Genomic DNA, 24305 nt, shown 5'->3' with positions numbered 1-24305 from the left:
TGCCAGGAGAAAGCTTCAGCTAGTGCTAATTTTCTATTCTATATTCTGCTACGCTTCAACAAAACTATTGTTGTACGGCATTCGGTGATTAATCTGGATGCGTCTTCAATTTCTAAAGCATTTGGTTATACTAACATAAAAGTGGTAGCGTAGCAAGGGATGTGGTGCAATTTGCCAAATCTCTTATAAATGGCGATTATATTGTATACTTAGTATCCAAATAATCAAAACCCATTTTCGATGCAATTTTCATTCTATTTGAAACGAAATAATCGATTATTGTGTATCATATGATTCAATCGTGCCATCACTATCGATGACTTTAGTGGACACTTAAGGCTGTATAACTCATATTTTGTGGCAGTAAGCTGTTTTTATTCTCACTATTTGTATGTTTATTTACGTTAATCATATACATAAATTTGTTATATTCGCATTTTAATAGGTTTTATTATTTTGTGATATATTTTGTGGCAGAATTCGTCTGTTCCTACAAATGTTTTTAAAAAACAAGCATTCATATGGATGTGCGTATGAAGTTTGTATGTACATACATATATATTATTAAATTCTCAACGTTTTACTGTTGAAATTAAAATGCAGACATATCTTTGTATGTACGTATGGGTTAAACAATAGTCGGTTTAATATAAATACATATAATTGCATTATAGCATCACAACTTTTATAATCCTTAATGTGCTAATTTTAACAATTTCATTGGACCTCTGACATATGGACATGTACATATAAATGCATAGTATGTGGAATGTGTAAGAGATACACATATGAAAACTGTTTTAAAACTAGTCATTTGGAGTAGTATTGAACAATATTTAAGAAAAAAGTACTTAAGATAAATAATAAATAAATAACGTAAGAAAATGCCTTATATAATTTAAGTAAATGAATTTAATATTATTATTAAAATATGTATATGTATATACATATATATATATATATATATACATGTACGTACGTTCTCACTCCCTATACCAAACGGCGATTGGTTTTAACGTGTTTTTTGTTTCACGCTGATCGATAATAGAAAACAAGAATTATTCTCACAATAAAGCTTGACGAAAATACTGCTGAGAAACACGCACTCATACAGACGGACATGGCTATAATCGAATCAGTTTGTCTTGCTGATCAAGAATATATGTACTTTGTGGGGTCTGCCAAGCCTCCTTATCCCTGTTACATATATTTGCACAACTTCATGATACACTTTTTCCATTTTTTACAAAAATGTCAAAGTGTATAAAAAATACTAAGAAATTCCGTAAACTTTTACGAAAAGTGACTTACAAACTTAAAACCCGCGCTATGAACAATTCCAATGAATAAGACAAAAATCGTTAAATTTATATTATGTTATGTTTACTTAAAACATTACGAAACGCCATAATGAACTTTCGTTGTGCCTGAAAAATGCCCTTCTTAAGGGGGGAGACATTAGACGTTAGAAAATTGAAAAAATTGAATCTTATTTTTTTTGCTTTAAATTGTTCCTCAAATATTTAAGAATGTCCACAAAAAGTTTCATCGTCGAACTCCCTATATTAGAAGAAGATATTAGCCAACACGTCAACCTTAAATTTATCATGAAAACAAAAAATTTGAAGCACATTTTCTCCGCTTTAAATTTTTTCATTTTTACTAATTAAAAAAAACTACACAAAGTTTTTGAAATAAATTTTAGCTCATGAATTAATCTTCTATATGAACCTTAAAAATTTCAGAAAAATTATTTATAGTATCTTATCGAGAATCGACTCGAGAATTTTCCAAAAATCAAAAGTTTTGTTGTGATGCAAAATAGTTTAACTATTCTAGAATACCGCAAAAAAAAAAAAAATTGGCCGAAAAAAGTTTTGGTTGACTCTCATTATGAACTTAGTGAGTGAGTATCAGGCCGGCCCAGAGGGACCACCAAACTTTGAAAGCGAATCACGGTTTTTTTAAATTGGCACGCAACATAAGTAGAACTATTTTCAATATTTTTGCTTGAAAATTTGGCTCTATGTTAAGAACGCTATTACGCAGAGAATGTCAAACGGATTTTTTGATAAATTAATTACCGATTTTTAATTGACGAAAAACTGCCGTGATTTTGAATGATATTTTGACTTTTCTTGTTAAAACATTCGCAAACATTCAAAATTTTACATCCTGTACGACATTCTCTAGCTATACTTAGATTAGGAGTTTTTTTCCGCCATAGGTTTAAATTTACACCAGTAGTGCGCTGCGTGCCGCGGAGGCCTTCCAGTGAAACACGTCTCAGTGCGGCGGCCATTATGCCATTTTTTTAATACATTTTTTTGTACTTTTAAATACACCTTTAACTTCTAATCTTCTTCTCCTTCTTCCTTCCTTCTTCTGATCTAATCTCGAAAAAGGGCTTAATTGGAGTGGTGTTACCCCTAAGATCATTTCAAACATTGTTAGCGGGGAACTTAGATAGAATTTGAGTTTAAAAATTAAAGCTGAAAAACCTTGTAATTCTTTTGCTTTGGCATTATTGTTATATTATATATTCATTCATAATAATCAATTTATGACAACAAACACTATTTTTAAAGGTAAAATAAAATTGGTAACGAGTTCACAGTTACAAGCTTACGATAACACTTAGTTTATCGAATGTATTACAGTTTCCATTAATCACTGCGCTTTGTAATTATTTTTTCAATGAAACTTAATATTATAAAGCCATGCATGCCAATTTTAACCAAATGTATACACAGGAATTTAAAGATACGCACATTTCTAGATATTTGAACAAACAAAATTTATCTATACTATTAAAACTGACTAAGTTATTGTAGCATATATCTCACGCATGCGCAGACTTTTAGTATTGATTTTTTAGATATATTTTTTCCAGAACGATTTTTTCACTTAAACAACAATTGCTTTCCTAAAATGATTGTATCTAAAGCAATAAAAAATTACAGAATGTAATTTCAAATAATATATAAATCTGTATAAATGTGAAACTATAATTTAAGTTCAGATTTTCTTGTAATTGCTCTGTACATTTGTACTTTTAAGTGTACATTTTGTATAACATAATTTATTTGAATAATAATAAAATTCTAATTACTTTTATTCCTTTTTTTCTAGAAAGAAAATTGAGCTTATCGGAAAAATGACACAAATGTCTCAAGACGAGATTATTAGCAATACAAAAACTGTTTTGCAGGGCTTAGAAGCTCTGCGCGTGGAACATGTTTCTATTATGAATGGTATATCAGAAGTACAAAAAGATAATGAAAAATCTGACATGTTACGAAAAAATATTGAAAATATTGAGCTTGGATTAAGTGAAGCACAAGTGATGATGGCTTTAACATCTCACTTACAAAATATTGAAGCTGAGAAGCAGAAACTCAAAACACAAGTGCGACGCCTTCATCAAGAAAATGCATGGCTCCGAGATGAACTTGCTAATACCCAGCAAAAATTTCAAACATCCGAGCAGTTAGTAGCACAACTAGAAGAAGAAAAAAAACATTTGGAGTTTATGGCATCTGTAAAAAAATATGATGATAACCAGGATCAAGATGAGTCGTGCGAAAAGACACGGAATGACCCTGTAGTTGAGCTTTTTCCTGATGAAGAAAATGATGAGAGAAGTAACTTATCTCCAACTCCACCAAGTCAGTTTGCAAATCAAACATCGGGCTATGAAATTCCAGCTAGGTTGCGTACGCTCCACAACTTAGTTATTCAATATGCATCACAGGGCAGGTATTGTAATATATTTAGTTAATGTTCGCTTTAATTTTTAAGTTATTTGTGGGTAAAAATCCAAAGAACGCTCGAAAATTTGAAATTGATAATCAGATCAGTATTAAAGTATTTAATTAGGTAAAGTACTCAAATGAACTAATTACGTTAGATCATTCCACGCCATGTTATGCGTTTATTAGATTAATAAATATATTTTTACTGAGGAAAAGTGAGACTACTTGTGTGTCGTTCGGTGATTTCGCTGATTTAAAGGGGAAGTATGTAGAGGGCTCTAATTTCTTAACCAGTGCAATTTTTCTCAAATTAGTCTTAATAAAAGACGCACAATGTTTTAATTAAGGAATAACTCTCCTGCTATATTCGCTTTGCGTTTTAACTTATAGCAGACACATCAAAAGTAGAACACCCGAGAAAAGTTAAAATATGTGAATTTATAATGGAACCGCCAAAGAAACATTTTTCATTATAAGGTATTCTGATTAAAAATCATATAAAGCGTCAAAGGCATTTTCCAGAAAACAATTCCTTATTTTCTTGAAGCTTCACGGTAATCTGTTGTTTTTCAGCAGTAACTGCTTTTAATGCCCCATCTAAAAATTTTGTTAATAATAATGTTGATATATGGTTTTTTAAATTAAATTTTGGCCACATTTGTCCTGTAAATACTTTTTTTTTTTTTCTTTTTTATTTACAATCTGTCTTGTGACAATAAGTAAATTTTACGACTAATATTTACATGACAGGAGTAGCAGATTTCCAGTGAAACCTGCTATAAATATAATTTCTCGTTTACTTGAATTTATCTATCAGGGAGATCAAGAATGTGAAATCTTTTAAGTCTTCAGAGGGTTAAACTATTGTCTACTAGACCTAGGGCTAAATTATTTACATGGTTGGGAAGTCTGTCTGTATATTTCATACTGTATTTGTTTATCTCTTCTTTAATAGTTGAAATGCTTAGATCTTTATGAATGTTTGCATTAGTTACATTAAATGGAGCGTTAACAATTTGTCGCAATGTTTTTGATTTGAGTTGCTAGCTGTTCCCCAGAGCTGGATACCGTAGGTCCAAACAGGCTTCAGAATGGCTTTGTTTTCCAAAGAGGCTGATGATTTTCTATTTAGTAACCAGGACATTTTCCGTGTTTTCAGTCTGAGCTGTTTATATTTCGTTGTTATGTGGGGTTTCCATGTAAGTCTGCGGTCGAGGTGCATGCCAAGGTACTTCACACATGTATCTTGTGGAATTGCTGAGCCGTTAAGTGTTACATTTCTTGGTCTTAGTGCAAAGGTTACCTGGACAGACTTCAGGGAGTTGATTTTAATTTTCCAGCGAAGAAACCAGGCTTTAATCAGGCTGAGCTCACATTGTAAGAGTTGAGATGCTTGTCTCTAGATGAGCTTGTTGCCAGAATAGCTGTATCGTCAGCATATGCTCCAAAGGTGCAGTTATTTGTTGCTGGCAGATCTGCCGTGTATAGTGTGTAGAGAACTGGTCCCAATACAATACGTTTATGGGAAGTAGTGATGACATGTCCTTTCTCTGCTGCACGTAGAAGCATCTCTTAGTCAGGTAGGATTTCAGTAGTAAATAATATGGCGCAGGTAACCATCTTGTAGAGTAATCTATTGTGCCAATACAATTGCTCTCAAGTGCAGATACAATTTCATTAGGAACCCTGTGACATTACTCCGTGGTCCCGTAGTCTTTCCTGAATCCGAATTGATATTCAGGAATGATGACAAGTTCGTCCAAAATTGGCAACATCCTCTTGAGCAGGATTTTTTTAAATACTTTCGAGAATATTGTCAACAGACTAATGAGACGGTAGGATGCTAGTTCAGTTTCTGTCTTGTTTGGCTTGAGGATCATAATGATCTCTGCACATTTCCATTGACTTGGGAAGTGGTCTAGCCTAAGTATAGTGTAGAATGGTCCATAAAAAAATAGATTGTTTCGTTTCTTGAAGTTAGAACACGTTGTGTTCATATCGTACTCTTTATTTAAATTGATTATGACTTACTTCTAAAAATGTGAATATACCTAAAGCTGCGCAACTGCGCTGTCGGCGACGCCAGCAGCGGAGCAGCCTTTGTTACATATGTATATTTGCTTATGTATATTTATGTATATGAGTAGCGGCGATTACATCGCTACGAGGGAGAGGGTATTATGCTTACATAGTAACAGGCCAGTTGCGCATGTATGTATACATGCCGACCCAGCACTTTGGCTGCGCGTGTTACTCAAGTTACATTTGCACTTGAAATATGCTTAGGGCATTGGTTATGAATGCACTGTCTACAGTGTGCATTCAATATGTGAGCATACTACATCTCCCTCCTTTTGAAAAATAACGTAATATTATGAAGTTATTTTAATTATACATCTATATTTTTTTTTTTTTTTTTTTGTTGTTAATAATGATAAAAAAATGAAATGAACGACGTGTTTATATATATATCTATATATTTATTTATGCATGGCCATACTAGGTGTCATTAAGAAATAAAAAGTTTTAGTCTATCTTTATGAACTATCTGTTTTTTGTGTTTCTCATTAACTATTACAACATTATTTCTATCTCCTATTTCCGTTACTTTATACGGACCAGTATATTTATAGTCTAGCTTATGACCTGTTTCATTTCTTAATAATACTTTATCTCCTACTGATATATCTATATTGTTTACTTTCTGATCATAAAGTATTTTATTTTTATTCTTATGCTTTTCTATCAGTATCCTATCCCTTTTATATGCTACTTCTAATCTATATTTACTTTCTTTAGCATAATCGTCTATATTATATATTGCTTCTATGGTATCTATGCTATTAAATTGTTCTGGCAAATTACTTGTTTTACCAAATACTAACTCATATGGACAATAATTATGTGCCATAGAGGGGGTCGTGTTGAAACAAAAGACGAAATATTGTAGCCATACGTCCCAATCAGTTTTATCAACCGATATGTAAGATCGTATGTATTCGTTAAAAGTTCTATGACTTCTTTCTATTGTTCCAACTGTTTGGTGGTGATGTGCTGTAGATGTAATATTTTTAATATTTAAATATTTGCACAAATTGTCTATAATTGAATTTTTATATTCTGTTCCCATGTCCGTAATGAACGTCTTCATTGGACCGTACTTCAGAATGAAAGATTCAAATATTGCTTTAGCGACAGTATTAGCGTTCTTATTTGGAACAGGTATGGCAACTAAATACTTAGTTAAGTCACATATTAAAGTGACTGCATACTCATTGCCATTTTCTGATTTTGGTAGTGGACCAATAGTGTCCACTACCACTTTGTCGAAAGCATTTATGGGTGTGTCTGTTATTGTTAGTGGGGTCTTACTATGTTTGGTTATTTTGGCTTTCTGACAATTTTGACATTTTCGTATATACTCAGTGGTATCACGTGTCATATTCTTCCAAAAATAATGTCTTTTTATTTTTGCTTAAGTTTTCGATATTCCAGTATGACCTCCTTGTATGGGATCGTTATGGAAATTAGACAGAATGGCTTCTTTATCTTTTTGTTTATCTATAATGGTCACCGGGTTGAGAAGCGCTACTCTCAATTTTTTCAATATTTTCTTGCCCATTAATTTGAAATTATCTATCGAAATATATTCGAAGATATTTTCCCACGGTGCCACTTTGATTTGGTTGATTTTATATATACCGGCTTGCAGTTCAAGCCTTTGGAAAAATAGACCTAAGTCTAGGATTCCATTGGTATATAAATCACCAATATCGTATCTTGCAGTAATTTTTCTGCCATGTTTAAATAAACATAACGTATCTTTTACGTGCAATGTAACTATTTTACGTACGTCGTCATTTTTTATGACTTCATATACGTTGGGCATAGAAGCTGTATTTAAAGATTGCGTAGGCAATTCTTTTTCTTTATTTTCCGCGCTGATTTTCTGTCTATTCTGATATCTTGTTGTTACTTTATTGATATTGCCAGTTATATTTTGGAGATCTTTGATGGTTATTCTTGATAACGCATCAGCTACATAGTTATCTTTTCCCTTTAAGTATTCCACTGAGAAATCATACTCTTCTAATTCAAGCCTCATACGTGTCAGTTTAGAACTGGGATTGATCATTGAGAAAAGGTATATTAATGGTCTGTGGTCTGTTTTTATTGTGAAATGTTTTCCATATATATATGGTCTAAAATGTAATATTGCCCAGTGTATTGCAGCTAATTCCTGCTCGGTAGTACACTTATTACTTTCTCCTTTAGTGAAACTTCTAGATGCATAAGCAATGGGAAGTTGGAGTCCATCATGGTTTTGAGTTAAAACCGCTCCACATGCTTGTTTGCTCGCATCGGTAATTATACAGAATTCCTTATCAAAGTCGGGGTATTGCAACAATGTTGGTTCCATTAGCTTGTTTTTTAAATATTGGAATGCATCTTGGTATTCGACTGTCCATTCGAAGGGTACATTCTTTTTACATAATCTTGTTATGTGCCGGGAATATTCGGCGAAGTTTTTAATAAATCGCCTATAATAATTGCAAAAGGCTATAAAACGTCTAGCGCTGTCCGCATTGTGCGGCACTGGGTAGTTCCTGATGACGTCGTATTTCTTATCATCTGGTAGTATTCCTTTATCTGTGCATTTATGACCAAGAAAAGTCACCTCATGCATGAAAAAGGAACATTTTTCTGGATGTAACTTTAGATTGTACTCTCTGCATTTCTCAAAAACCTCTGTTAAGTTTTTAAGCATATGCTTTTCGGAGCAACCTATAACTATTAAGTCATCCATATAAAGGAATGCTTGTGAAGGTTCTAATCCAGAGAATGCAATAGTCATCATTCTCTGAAATGAATTAGGCGCTATTTTTAAACCGAAAGGTAGTCGTGTGAAACGATACGAGCCATTGCTCGTTGAAAATGACGTTATATTCCGTGAACTTTTTTCAAGTTCAATTTGGTGAAATCCTGACATAAGGTCAAGACACGAAAAATATTTTGCTCGCCCTAGTTGATCCAGAATGTCATCAATTCTAGGGAGCGGGAATTTATCGGACAATAATTTTTTGTTTATTTGACGATAGTCAATCACTAATCGCCATTTCTTTGGACCTGAAGGAGAAGATGATTTTTTGGGGACAAGTAATAATGGGCTATTATATTCAGACACAGAAGGTTCGACTATTCCGTCGGTGATCAATTTTCCGACTTGTTTCCTTATCTCGTTCACCTGACTGTGTGGGCTTCTATAATTTTTGACGTATACTGGTTCGTCATCTTTTAATCTCAATCTCTGCTTGTAGAAATTATTTGTGCTTATTGGTTCTGTCTCCAGCCCGAATATATCATTGTACTTGGCGCATAAACTTGAGAGCTGTGACTTGAATTGTGAAGGGAAGTTCTTTGATAGTTGAGATAATACAGATACTCTATTTCCGTCATCAGTTTTGACTACTTCGTAGTTCAAAAGTGATTCATATGACAAGTTGCTTGTACTGACTACCTGATTTTTATTTGTAGTATTAAGTAGTCTTATGAATGCATTTTTTGTTTTTGCTATGGTACTAGCTATGTAAATACCATGTTTAATTTCTTGGTTTGGAATCAATACACTGTCTTCTTGGGAATTTAAATGAATTTTTCTAATAACTTGGGATCTTGCTAGCAGAAGTATTGAATTGTTGCCAGAACTGTATGTTATTGGCACATAAATTGGAAATTTAAGATTATCGGGTCTGATTATAAGCCAATCCTCAGATGGCTTGAAGTCTAATTGAGAAATGTAAATCCACGATATGAAAGTCGTGTGGGACTATATAATTAGTTGTCTGTATCTCAATAGAGGTTAATCCTTTTGATTTGGTAACCTCCTGACTTATTCCTTTTATATCTATTATGTAGTTAGTATTTATGTCATGATAGACATCAGAATTTTCTTTAATTATTGAAATGTCTGCACCCGTGTCCACTAGAAATACCAATTCTTTTCCCGTGGACACGTTAGTAAAAGTGACAAATATACTCTGACTGAGATTAATTGCATGAACCAATGTATTTTCTGCTGTTGTGTACTTAAAGGGTCTTGAGAGTTTTCCGATATATTTTGGGCTACTCTCACATTGTTATTTTGGTTTCCTCTATTGCCGTTTCCACGGCCTCTATAGCTCCCTCTATATTGGCCTCTATTTTTGTTATTTCCCTATTATTATTATGTATTAATTATTAGTAAGCATTGCTTAAACAATTATTATAAAAATGACTCAAAATTCAAACGAAAATGTTTTAAATTAATAATTTTTCATAATAAAGGACAGAATTTGGCTGACCTGTCTCTTCTGTGCAACTATTTATAAATTTGGAAATGGCATCATTCATTGTTGGGAAATAACCTGCTTTCATTGTGGTTTTTACACTCTGTATTGCGCAATTCGTAATCATTGATTTTACTGCATGCTGAGTCGAATACTTTCTGGCTAGCTCTAGGTTTGTACCGTCTGTTATGTACGCGCCTTCTAAAGCTTTTGCCATTTGTTCAACCTCCATTGCATACTGATTAGCAGTTTTGTTGCGTTGCTGTAGATTCATCAGCTTTGCTGATAATAATTCTACAGTTTCGTCTTTGATATTACACTTTAGTCCGGAAATGACTTCTGATACAGTTTTTTCACTTCCGATCAGGTTTCTGGCGACACCTTTTAGCTTTGTCTTTATTATTGAAACAGCTAATTCTTCGTGTTCGCCTTTTATTGATTCAATAATTTCCAATGCATCGAGAAAACTTAGTAAATTTTCTGCTTTACTATCAAATACTGGTATAAGCTTAGATGCAGTGTTGATAAAATCAATATTTGACTGTGCCATTGTAGTAAATATTTCTTCAACTATGCTCGAGCAAGCGTCTGAATCTGCACAACTGTCCAAATCAGGCATTAATATTGCTGGGATAGTGAGATTATTTACTTCATCCTCATCCAAATCTTTGTGGTCAATAGCAATTGATACTGAAGTATTAAGAATATTTGGTATCTCAATATCAAGATTGAACTTTTCTTTAATACTTGTTAAATTGGATCTTAGTCTGATCAAAAATTTTGATACTTGAGACCAATGATCCTGATTTAACTCGTCCCTGTGCTCATATATTAGCATTCGTGCTTCATTGAAGCATTTAACTAATATTTCTACGTGCTTCCTAACTGTGTTTTTCTGTATCGGTCTATTCTGTGTTAAAGACTTAACTGATTTGTCAGATTCTGACTTAATGTTTGATAATTCTATACATAAATCTTTCCATTTCATTCTTTTTTTTTTATTTTACTGCACTTTATTCATTTTTATTATTTTATATTGTTGTTTAAATATATATGTCATTTTGTTGTTGTGTGCATTCTGAATTATATTTTCTCCAAGTCATTTGCTTGGCTCATGTATTTTTTTTTAAACATTTATTGTGCATTTTATATAATTTATACAATATATTTGCACACATGACAACAATAATGACTATTAACAATATATTTGTTAATTCTAAGTCTATAGTTGTTGATTCTACTCTATTTATCACGTTAGCAGTGGAATCCACTGACTTAACGTCTACTAAACCCATTTTTGGTATTTGCAATTTGCAGTATTTTTCTTTTTCCTCAATTAAATCTTCTGAAGATTTACTAATTGAGTTGTATTTCATTGAATTAGGCGCTATTTTTAAACCGAAAGGTAGTCGTGTGAAACGATACGAGCCATTGCTCGTTGAAAATGACGTTATATTCCGTGAACTTTTTTCAAGTTCAATTTGGTGAAATCCTGACATAAGGTCAAGACACGAAAAATATTTTGCTCGCCCTAGTTGATCCAGAATGTCATCAATTCTAGGGAGCGGGAATTTATCGGACAATAATTTTTTGTTTATTTGACGATAATCAATCACTAATCGCCATTTCTTCGGACCTGAAGGAGAAGATGATTCTTTGGGGACAAGTAATAATGGGCTATTATATTCAGACACAGAAGGTTCGACTATTCCGTCGGTGATCAATTTTCCGACTTGTTTCTTTATCTCGTTCACCTGACTGTGTGGGCTTCTATAATTTTTGACGTATACTGGTTCGTCATCTTTTAATCTCAATCTCTGCTTGTAGAAATTATTTGTGCTTATTGGTTCTGTCTCCAGCCCGAATATATCATTGTACTTGGCGCATAAACTTGAGAGCTGTGACTTGAATTGTGAAGGAAAGTTCTTTGATAGTTGAGATAATACAGACTTTACTCTATTTCCGTCATCAGTTTTGACTACTTCGTAGTTCAAAAGTGATTCATATGACAAGTTGCTTGTACTGACTACCTGATTTTTATTTGTAGTATTAAGTAGTCTTATGAATGCATTTTTTGTTTTTGCTATGGTACTAGCTATGTAAATACCATGTTTAATTTCTTGGTTTGGAATCAATACACTGTCTTCTTGGGAATTTAAATGAATTTTTCTAATAACTTGGGATCTTGCTAGCAGAAGTATTGAATTGTTGCCAGAACTGTATGTTATTGGCACATAAATTGGAAATTTAAGATTATCGGGTCTGATTATAAGCCAATCCTCAGATGGCTTGAAGTCTAATTGACAGTTGTATTTCTTTATGAAGTCGATTCCTAATATGCCATCGCATGGGATAGCGAAATGTAAATCCACGATATGAAAGTCGTGTGGGACTATATAATTAGTTGTCTGTATCTCAATAGAGGTTAATCCTTTTGATTTGGTAACCTCCTGACTTATTCCTTTTATATCTATTATGTAGTTAGTATTTATGTCATGATAGACATCAGAATTTTCTTTAATTATTGAAATGTCTGCACCCGTGTCCACTAGAAATACCAATTCTTTTCCCGTGGACACGTTAGTAAAAGTGACAAATATACTCTGACTGAGATTAATTGCATGAACCAATGTATTTTCTGCTGTTGTGTACTTAAAGGGTCTTGAGAGTTTTCCGATATATTTTGGGCTACTCTCACATTGTTATTTTGGTTTCCTCTATTGCCGTTTCCACGGCCTCTATAGCTCCCTCTATATTGGCCTCTATTTTTGTTATTTCCCCTATTATTATTATTATAATTGTTGTAGTTATTGTAATTGTTATTATGACCACGGAAGTTGCCTCTGAAACTTCCGCGGCCGCTGTTTCCACCACGCTGAGGATAATTTTCATAATAAAGGACAGAATTTGGCTGACCTGTCTCTTCTGTGCAACTATTTATAAATTTGGAAATGGCATCATTCATTGTTGGGAAATAACCTGCTTTCATTGTGGTTTTTACACTCTGTATTGCGCAATTCGTAATCATTGATTTTACTGCATGCTGAGTCGAATACTTTCTGGCTAGCTCTAGGTTTGTACCGTCTGTTATGTACGCGCCTTCTAAAGCTTTTGCCATTTGTTCAACCTCCATTGCATACTGATTAGCAGTTTTGTTGCGTTGCTGTAGATTCATCAGCTTTGCTGATAATAATTCTACAGTTTCGCCTTTGATATTACACTTTAGTCCGGAAATGACTTCTGATACAGTTTTTCACTTCCGATCAGGTTTCTGGCGACACCTTTTAGCTTTGTCTTTATTATTGAAACAGCTAATTCTTCGTGTTCGCCTTTTATTGATTCAATAATTTCCAATGCATCGAGAAAACTTAGTAAATTTTCTGCTTTACTATCAAATACTGGTATAAGCTTAGATGCAGTGTTGATAAAATCAATATTTGACTGTGCCATTGTAGTAAATATTTCTTCAACTATGCTCGAGCAAGCGTCTGAATCTGCACAACTGTCCAAATCAGGCATTAATATTGCTGGGATAGTGAGATTATTTACTTCATCCTCATCCAAATCTTTGTGGTCAATAGCAATTGATACTGAAGTATTAAGAATATTTGGTATCTCAATATCAAGATTGAACTTTTCTTTAATACTTGTTAAATTGGATCTTAGTCTGATCAAAAATTTTGATACTTGAGACCAATGATCCTGATTTAACTCGTCCCTGTGCTCATATATTAGCATTCGTGCTTCATTGAAGCATTTAACTAATATTTCTACGTGCTTCCTAACTGTGTTTTTCTGTATCGGTCTATTCTGTGTTAAAGACTTAACTGATTTGTCAGATTCTGACTTAATGTTTGATAATTCTATACATAAATCTTTCCATTTCATTTTTTTTTTTTATTTTACTGCACTTTATTATTTTATATTGTTTTTAAATATATATGTCATTTTGTTGTTGTGTGCATTCTGAATTATATTTTCTCCAAGTCATTTGCTTGGCTCATGTATTTTTTTTTTTAACATTTATTGTGCATTTTATATAATTTATACAATATATTTGCACACATGACAACAATAATGACTATTAACAATATATTTGTTAATTCTAAGTCTATAGTTGTTGATTCTACTCTATTTATCACGTTAGCAGTGGAATCCACTGACTTAACGTCTACTAAACCCATTTTTGGTATTTGCAATTTGCAGTATTTTTCTTTTTCCTCAATTAAATCTTCTGAAGATTTACTAATTGAGTTGTATTTCATTGACAATATTCCTACCTATTGTTTCGCATAGCTTTACGGGCTATACTTCTAATCGGGCAGAGAGGGTTCTGCGCAATTTTACAATTTTTTTACAATAATAATATAAAATTTAGATTTAGAATTTAGAATTATATATATATGCTGCTGCTGCTGCTATGGACCCATTCCGCGTCAACTGGACGTCACCGGCCTGGTACGTTGAACCTCGTATGCGTAATTGGCGTAGGTGCCCCTCACGCTTGTTGTTTCTTCTGAGTCTTCTGGGTCTTCTGCTTTTGTGGTTCTGCAGGCCGCATGCAAGTGTATTTGCAATGTACACTCTCCAATGGTCCAGGGCAATCTCCTGGGCAGGCGTCTGGCCTCTTTGGCAATGGCTTGGGGATGTTTAGATTTGTATTACTTTTTGTATTAACTGGTTTTATAGCTGAGTGAGCTTTCGTGATAGGTTTTTTAATGGCTAAGAGACTTGATTTTAAGTAGTCAAGCTCTAACTGCAACTTTTGTGCAGTTTGCCATGCGGGAGGCGGCGTTGCGGTAAATAATAGCCACTTTATGTGCGCTATTCTCTTATTTACTTTTGTTTTAACGCCTCCGCGCTTACCCATATCACACAAAACTCTAGCATGAGAAACCGTATGCATTTTAGTGCTTATGCATTTTCATTGCTTAAGCATTTAATTTCTGTCAAGAAGAATCCTTTTAATAGGAAACCTCAAGAAAATTTTCTACTTCAGCTTCTGTTACCGGATTGTTAATGTCGTTTGGCTGAAACACAGAGTGCAGGTGTTGTGCAAATGCCTCAGCTTGTTCATAAGTCAGATCTACACCAGTTTCTATTGTTTTTGCGGATGATTATGTTTCTTTTTGCTGGTCTCTTTAGATATTTAGTTGGTCTTCACAGGTGGTGCTCTTTGTTGCTAGAATTATGGTCTAAATTTCTCAGATATGCCGCTAGAGATTCATTTCCTAAGTTTGACAGTAATTGTTTAAGCTCAGATGCAGCTTTGTTGTATAGTCTTTTGTCTGCAGGTTAGTGAGTTTCTTGCCAACGTTTTCTCAGGTCCCTTTTGTGTTGGATTTTTTTTTTGGATTTTCAGTAGGGAGGTACAATTGGTTTGGTCGTTGGTTTTTGTGGGTGTGGATCATATTTATGTAGCTTTGTAAATTGTATTTGTGAATTTGTGCATTGTCTATTTCCTCTCCTGTTTTTAACGAAATGTCTAGGCTTATTGCTTCTTCTAGGTAGTTTTTGAACCCGTTAATGTTTGTGGAAGCGGAAATGACTTTATAGAGCTTGTCTAGCATATGAGCTATTGTGCTGTAGGTCGCTATTATGGGAGAGTGATCTGAGAGTTAAGATCGAAACTTTCCATTAATCGCATATGTGCTTGTGGGATGCAGAGAATGCAACGAAGTAGGCTAATATGTAGGCTTTCCAGTTGAGAGAGTTGATATGTTATTGTTTCGTATGCATTTATATAATTCGGATCCCTTTGGGTTAGTGAGTCTGGAGCCCCACCATGGGTGTTTGGCATTAAAGTCGCCTCCAACAATAAACTTTGTTCCTAGTCCTTGAAAAAAGTTCTTAAAATCGAGCTCTTTTATTGTAAATCTTGGAGGGAGATATATTGCTGAGATTGAGACATCTGCGTGCATGCATTTGATCTCAATTGTGGCAGCCTGCATAGCATTTTCCCTAGTGCTGTCCATGATTTTAAATTTTAGACCCTATCTTATAAGAATTGCGGCGCCTCCGTGGGCTCCATCAGACGGATGATCAGCTCTTATTGTGTCGTATCCAACTACTTTAAAAAAGGATTTACTGGTGAAGTTTGTATCTGAAACAAGCATGATGTCGATTGCAATTGCTTTTAAAAATAAAGATATTTCATTAACATGGTTGGAAAGCCCATTGGCATTCCAGATTCCTAGGCTTAGACTTATTTGCATAATTTATTGACTAGTAACATTATCATATTAAGTAAGTTATTGGTGAGTTCAAATTGTTTTTCTAAAAGATGTTCTATTCTTTCTAGAGAAGTATTGGTATTACTATTTCCTGCAGCAACTTGGGCGTATGATTGATAGTCTTTTGGTTGCTGGGTCGGCTTATCAGTCAGAATTGGTGACTGTAAATCTTAACGTCCCTTCTCTTACATTTCTTTTTGGTTTTTTAAATTATTTTTTTGTTTGATCTGAATATGTTTACTCTTTATACACTTTGACATTTTTGTAAAAAATGGAAAAGGGGTATCATGAAGTTGTGCAAATGTAAAGTATATGTATTAATATATATATATATATATAAAGTATATATATTCTTGATCAGCTCGACGAGCTGAGTCGTATAGCCATATCCGTCTGTCCGTCCGTCCGTCTGTATGAGTGCGTGCTTCTCAGCAACTATAAAAACTAGAGCAACCAAATTTGTATGTAGGTGCTCCTCCTGAAACACTTAAAAAAACTTTTAAAGTGTTTCAAGTGGTCAAAAGACACGGCAAAGGAAACTACGTTCGACTGGACTAACCCTTTGCGAGAAAAAATTTCGCTTGCTTGCAACAGGGCTGACATATATGCATGTGATTTAATGTGAACGTGATGTAATATGAAATCGAATATTTTTTTATTACCAAGCTCATTCACAGTCACTACTTTGTGTTTAGCCTTTGCAGTCTGTCAGTACTAGCTGCAACGCCGACGCGAAGGCAGGTAGAAACACTTTTTTGAACCATTTTCTTGTGCACTATGTTCGCGACACATACAATATTTCTTGTGGCCATCAGCCACTGTTTTGCTTATATGTATCAGTAGTACTGAGTTGTACGCACAGTGTTTTTAAGGGTGCCGCTCTCTGGTGTCAGTATGAGCCAAAAATTAATCTTGAACCGAGCTATTGTATAGCGTTCTTATGTGTCAGCTGAGTTTTGTAAACGATTTGAAACAATTTCTATATTGTTAAAAAAAAGCGTTTTTTCACAATAAATTCAATTTTTTTTTATATTTTAAAGCCATGAAAACGATCCCACAGATTTATAAAAGTCATGAGATAATATATTACCTTTGATTACTTTGCATTAAGATAAAATTGAGACATTAAAAAAAAATATTAAAAATTATGGTTAATTGCTTTTGAAAATATTGCAATATAGTAAGTGTTTTTTTTATCACGATTGTAAAATAAAATCATAATAGTGAATTTGTCTTCAGTTTTTATTGTGTTTGTGTATCTAGCTATTTGTTTGAGGCATACGTTTAATAAACTTTTGAGTGTAAAATAACTATATTTTGATATTTTTCACCGAGAGACATGATCGCTAATTTGATATTATGTACGCTAGAAGCTATAGAGTGCTTTAGTGATTAAAATGAGGCTGATCATTTTCTCAATTTTAAAGCTCAAGATAAAAAATGAACAATATTCTCTCAAAATGTTTATAAAGTTTTTTCAAAATTAAATAACATGCTTCTAAATATATGCCATATCATTTGTTTAGATATGAGGTGGCCGTACCTCTCTGCAAACAAGCATTAGAAGATCTCGAAAAGACAAGTGGCCATGACCACCCAGACGTAGCCACAATGTTAAATATATTGGCTCTTGTTTACCGTGATCAAGTAAGTTTACAATAAGAGTGTTTAAATTTATAATAATAAATACCTTTTGAAATATCTTAAACTAGAACAAGTACAAGGAAGCAGCGAACTTATTAAATGATGCGTTGTCTATTCGAGGAAAGACACTTGGAGAAAACCATCCTGCCGTGGCTGCTACTTTAAATAATTTAGCGGTATTGTATGGTAAACGTGGTAAATATAAGGATGCAGAGCCACTTTGTAAACGTGCTCTTGAAATTCGTGAAAAAGTTCTCGGTAAAGACCACCCAGATGTGGCAAAACAACTCAACAATTTGGCATTACTTTGCCAAAACCAAGGCAAATACGACGAGGTCGAAAAATATTACCAACGAGCACTGGATATTTATGAGTCAAAACTTGGTCCAGACGATCCAAACGTTGCCAAAACTAAAAATAATTTAGCTGGATGTTATCTCAAGCAAGGAAGATATACAGAAGCTGAAGTTCTTTATAAGCAAGTTCTTACTAGAGCACACGAGCGTGAATTTGGAGCAATTGACAGTAAAAATAAACCAATTTGGCAGGTAAGACAAGTTAATAAATCAATTAGTAAGATAAGTTTATATATCAATTAGTAAAACATTTAGTAAATTACAATCTAACAAGGGTTTAAATTTGCTGCATCCATTAGAAATATTTTTTTTGTACTGATACTAAGGAAGATAAAAATCGACTGAAATTGTGAATACTTGTACATAAAAAAGGAAAAATCTTCCTTAAATGGATATGTATATCTTTTCTACACAAAACCCACCACACTTACATGCAACAAAGTATTCTTTAAAAAATTAAAAAAAGTTTATGAAACCTGCACATAGGATATGTTGATATTGGTTATGTTGGACGCTGCAGACAGCATCAGCAGGGCGCGACAAAGCTTTTATTTGATTTTTCCTTTAGAGGTAACACCACAGTAACTCGTGCCTTTGGAGCGCTTTTTCGAGACGATGAAAAAAACCTCTTAATCTAGATAAGTATAGCTAGGTATCGAGCTATTTTGCTTAGTTATTGCTCCCTTTGTATTTAATGTGATAATTGATTACATATTAAAAATTTACAGTTTTCCAAAACATTTAACTCATAGCTGATAGTTGACAGTTATTTCAAAATTGGTGTAGTTAATTAGAGCCACATGAATGTGACACTCAATTGCCGAATAAGAAGTCAGAATTATACAAACTACAGTTATTTGCTTTAAGTATGACAGGGGTGCCACTGAAATGGATTTAAACCGAAGTAGATTTTGAAATCATTTAATTATAGATTAGATAGATGACACAGAACATACAGGTATTTCATTTTTTGATGTATTTAGTCCCAATGATATCCTTAACGATATTGATATAAAAATAAAATAAATATTTTTACATGTATTTCCTATTTTTTAAATGTTATGAAAGATGATTCAACATTATTATTTTTATATTTAATAGAGCGCAAAATTAAAGAATTACTGTAACATATCGCTTGCTCTTTGAATGCGAAAATTTTTGCCCGAAAAAATAATTAATTAACATTTTTATATGGATAATATTTGATTTATCAGGATCGCTTAGAAATCACTCGTGAAATTAAGATCCACTGAAATCATTCCGCGTGGAAATTTTCGATGTGCTACAGATCTTCGAATGATTCCGAACTCGAACGCTAGTGTTGATACCTTTGATGATTTAAATTACCCATAGGCTTGTTCCTCAACTTTTTAAAGTTTACCATATCACAACAATACGTTTTGGACTCGTTTAGTATTTAATTTACAATATATAACTCTATATGTTTATGTAATTGATATCAGAGGTAGATGTTATTTTAAAGTTTTAGTTCATTGCAGCCATCCTCTAGTCGTAGTTTCTTTGCATGGGACGATGATTGGCAGTGTCCCGTTAATAGCCCTACTAAACGCATGCACTCCTTTATTTTGAGTTGAATTTGGATAGTATCATTTCGGGTACTGTACATATTTCTCGCCGTCTTACAGTTGGTGCTTTTCTATCTCATTTCTGCTTTGGTTGATGCTCTACTCCATATCGATGTACAGAGAACTGAGTGAGATCAGGATTTGCCATTCTATAGTGATTCGTTGCATTGACCTGGTGGTATACAGTAGATAAAAAATTCTTTGAGGTGTTTAGTTTATCTATGGTATCCTTTCATGACAGGATATTGAGAAAGTGGTGCAAGATGCTGTGATGGTTTATTGACAACAAAGAAGTCAACAAAGAAATTTTCCTGTATCGTTTGAATAGTTTTATCGGTCTTCATTATAGTGTAAATCTCCGCTTGGAATATCCGCAGTAGTAGTCAAATAGTTTATGTTAGAGTCTTAATATAGCTAATATTCAAATAATTTATTTATTGGTTATTAATAATTGGTTAGGCGAAAAGCAATTAAGTTACTCGACAAATCTAACCATATGGCAAGGAAAAAAGCGAAATCTGACTAAGTAACACCATAGGATTCCACATAGATTTGCAGCTGCTTCGTTCTTTTTAAAATTACTAAACCTTGGCTGTAGCACATGGGAATAAAAGTGAAGTGCAATTAAGCGAATGCGATATATAAGGCCTTTTATGACATTTGTACGTTTTTTAATAACCAAAAAATGGCTACAACTATCTTTTTAATATATTTACTTCTTTAATGTCATCCATGGACAGTCAACGATAAAAGAAAAGGATTACAAAAAATATTTAAAATTAAATTTAAAAATTATTTAAAGTAATTTTTTTGTTTTTAGATTTGATAAACTTATAGATTGGGAGTGTTAAACAGACCCAACATTTGTTGCAAGGATTGGGGAAAACCCAAAAACTCAATCAGGTCTGGGTTAGTGTTAATTATTAATAGTTAAAAAAGTTAAAATAGATCTTTAGTAATACAATCAGAGGCTTCTGTGTTGAAAACAGAGTAAAGTTTGTTGTTATCAGCACAGAGTACTCGAAGGGGTTCATGCAGTGAATAATTAGTTGTACAAACGTTAAGTGATAAAGGAACAAAATTTTCGAGTATACCTAGGCAGGAACTGAGAAATTAAGTTGACTCAAACAAGTATGAGGAGACAATTTCCCTCGTTAACTAATTTAATCATAAACATGACGCCTAATAGAATAATGTGGTTCAGCTAACGATGGGAGAATTAATTAAAAGTAGACGATTAGTATAAGATGGTAATTCAACTCCTGGAACCCAGTTGAAGCCTTGCAGAGCAAATAATACAAATTTTTTTTGGACAGAGTCAATACTATTCTATATTGGGGAGACCAAACACAAGAGCCATATTCAAGAATCGGGTGAACAAGAGATGTATAAAGTAAATTAGTTGTGTAAGGGTCATCAAATTCTTTAGGCCATCTTTTGATAAATCCGAAAACTTGAATTGCCTTACTGACATTTAGAGAAACATGCATGTCAAACTTTAGCTTACAACAAGGAGAATACCTAAGTCATTTACTTCTGCTAATCTCTATTGAGAGGTAACTGATCAATGTGGTAGTTGACTAAGTGAAACGAGTGTGTATAGAGTTATTGCATAACTTATCCTTATCTCAACTATTTTACTATTGTTTTTTTTATGATATACATTTCGTAGTTGTAAACAAATGAAACATGTTTCCTGTTTTGGTATGATATAAAAAGTCAATTTCCCTCTTAACAAATTTAATCACATCACGCCTAACATAATCCGACGGTTAGCTACTAGTGGTTCGATCACGAGAATCAGTCGAACAAGAGATATATAAAGTGAGACGAGTGTCTATAGAAGGACATAACTTTACATTTAGAAGTGGAGTTTTAATAAATTATATTTACCCAAAGTAAAGCACTACATGACATGTCTATAAACGATGGGCATAGCTTCACATTATTATTATACATTAGAGTATTTGAAAGTATGATAACTCCTCAATTATCTTCCCTCGAAGGTAATGGATAAACAGGGTAAAAGACAACGGTCCCTGAGGAACATCAGATGTCACAAATACTAGCTTGGAAACAGCTGAATTGAAAACTACTTTTTGAATTCTATTAGTTGCTTACTAAAGTCAATATAAATAACGTCTGCATTTTATTTTGAAACCCGTTTACTGTTGTAGAAATCTTAAGTAGATTGGTGGTTAATTTTAAACAACTAAAACCAAAATCACTAAAAATAAATACGTTTTGTATATACATTTATTTGTATTATCAGGTAGCTGAAGAGCGCGAAGAACATAAATATGATAACCGTGAAAATACTCCATATGGCGAATATGGTGGATGGCATAAAGCTGCAAAAGTTGATTCGCCAACTGTAACAACAACCCTAAAAAACCTGGGGGCACTTTATAGGCGACAAGGAATGTTTGAAGCTGCAGAAACACTTGAAGACTGTGCAATGCGTAGTAAAAAGGAAGCTTACGATTTAGCGAAACAAACCAAAGTGGCACAACTTCTAACATCAACTGAAAAACGTCGATCTAAGCAAATGAAGGAAGATATGGAATTTTCGGACGAGGTAACTTAAGAATTTATATTTACTGTATGTATAGAAAATTTACAAGTGAATATCTCTGAAGTTATTACCCGAGCTTTGAAAAATATTTGACATCGGAATATAATATGATAAAGCTACTGTGTTATTTATTTTAAATTATTATTTAGTATTACATACAATACAATTACATCATGCTACAATATTTTATTTTATTTTTTTTATTAAAATGTCGAAGTGTATATAAAATACAAAGACTGTTGAGCATTCCAAGCTAAACAGTGTACGTATGTGCGACGGGTTAAGAGTGACTACTGAATTGGAGTCTCCAGATATTGTTGTTCTACTGGTCGGACGAATAGAAAACTTAAGTTTTTAATATCTGGAAAAATAATCAATAACTTATTTTTAAACACAAACTCTTATTCATATTTTTAATAATTAGCGTTGTATTTTTTTTTCAGAAAACAATGAAACCTTAAAAAGCGTTCTATGCCTTCTATCCGATGGTTCGTCGACTATTTAACATTATTTTAACAATATTTATTCATTCCTTAATATTAATTGAATCTATATTTTTCATGTCAGTGAAAACATATAAAACTATATGTGAAACGCATATTGCCTTAGTTTCTCAATGTATTTTCAAGCTGCACATAAACAAATTTAATTCAATAAACACAAATTGTAATAAAATAAATCTAAGTTTATATAATTTGTTATCTACTATAAATAAACATACGGCATTTTGATAAACTACAAATAATATTTACGAGTAATCAATCATTTATTATGCGATGAAACAAAAACCAAAACAAGCCAAAGCACTATGGGTCGTTTCTCGGAAAAAGTGAAATAAATGTGATTTTTACAAGTATGCAGATTTTAAAAATTTGAATGCTAACATATTTAGAAATGTTCAAGCTGTTATATTACATACCGCAAATGTTAAATTAACAGTCGAATTGTTCAGTAACAGCTGTTAAAGTCAGCTGCTGCGAGCTAACAGCACGTGCTTAACATTAAAGTGAATTGCGCAGTGCATTTAGAAATTATTGATTCTTCAACAAAACACCAAAAAACTTTGAAATTTTAAATGGATGTTATTTCTACAGGTTCCTACTATATGTTAATACTAATATGTTGGCGTATATATCTAACAATTTGTAATTTTAGCAAGTGCTGTCTACGTAAAGATTTTGGAAATAAATTTCAACTTTGAAATGAGATTACAAAAATTGTTTAACTTTGTTTAAAGTCAGTCCTGGTCCATGTTGTAGAGTGTTCAATTCCTAATTGAATGCTATTAGTCTCAATGTGCACTTTTTGCTACTTTTTGAAAAATTTACCTTTCAATAAGCCATGCAACACTTTTCGAAGTTTGGCGTCAGCACATGCTGCAGCGTGTCAAGCAAAACGCACTCTTCAGTTACATATATTACCACTAAGCATACAACACATATTATATATAATATGGTTGCATCAAGTCCCAGTTGCATATGTCAGTACTTATGAGTGCGAGTGGACAGTTGCATCAGGCCCCATTTGCATGTGTGCGTGCATATGTGAGTGCTTCTGTGGCCGCTGTTGCTTCACACACATGCTCTAAGGGCTGCACGCATACATAGAAAGAATATCAGCGCGCTGCGCAGCGTAGCAGGTCAACAATTATATGAAATATTTTATTGTATCAAACAGAATTGCTGCCATGCTTTATTATTTGATTTTGTTACTAGCAAAGAATATAAATTTAATATTCATATTTAATCATAAAATATGTTTAAACGTGTATACATCTACATGCACATGCGCTTCATTTGTACTCCAAATTAAAAAGTGTCATCCTTCTCT

The 24305-nt window shown here is 33.1% G+C and overlaps 1 protein-coding gene across 1 annotated transcript; it reads left to right on the top strand.

Annotated features, from left to right (window-relative positions):
* The first annotated feature begins 288 nt into the window (after positions 1-288).
* Positions 289-23139, top strand: LOC108600723 (kinesin light chain). The gene is made up of 6 exons (XM_017988461.1): positions 289-363; positions 3133-3759; positions 17841-17961; positions 18027-18506; positions 22173-22478; positions 22919-23139. The coding sequence occupies exons 2-6, from the start codon at positions 3158-3160 to the stop codon at positions 22934-22936; spliced, it is 1527 nt and encodes a 508-aa protein (XP_017843950.1). The 5' UTR covers positions 289-363; positions 3133-3157; the 3' UTR covers positions 22937-23139.
* The last annotated feature ends 1166 nt before the right edge of the window (positions 23140-24305 follow it).

The sequence above is a fragment of the Drosophila busckii genome, unplaced genomic scaffold, assembly GCF_011750605.1.
Source record: "Drosophila busckii strain San Diego stock center, stock number 13000-0081.31 unplaced genomic scaffold, ASM1175060v1 chrUn_07, whole genome shotgun sequence".
NCBI classification, from domain to species: domain Eukaryota; kingdom Metazoa; phylum Arthropoda; class Insecta; order Diptera; family Drosophilidae; genus Drosophila; species Drosophila busckii.
This window is presented reverse-complemented; position numbering and strand designations above follow the sequence as displayed.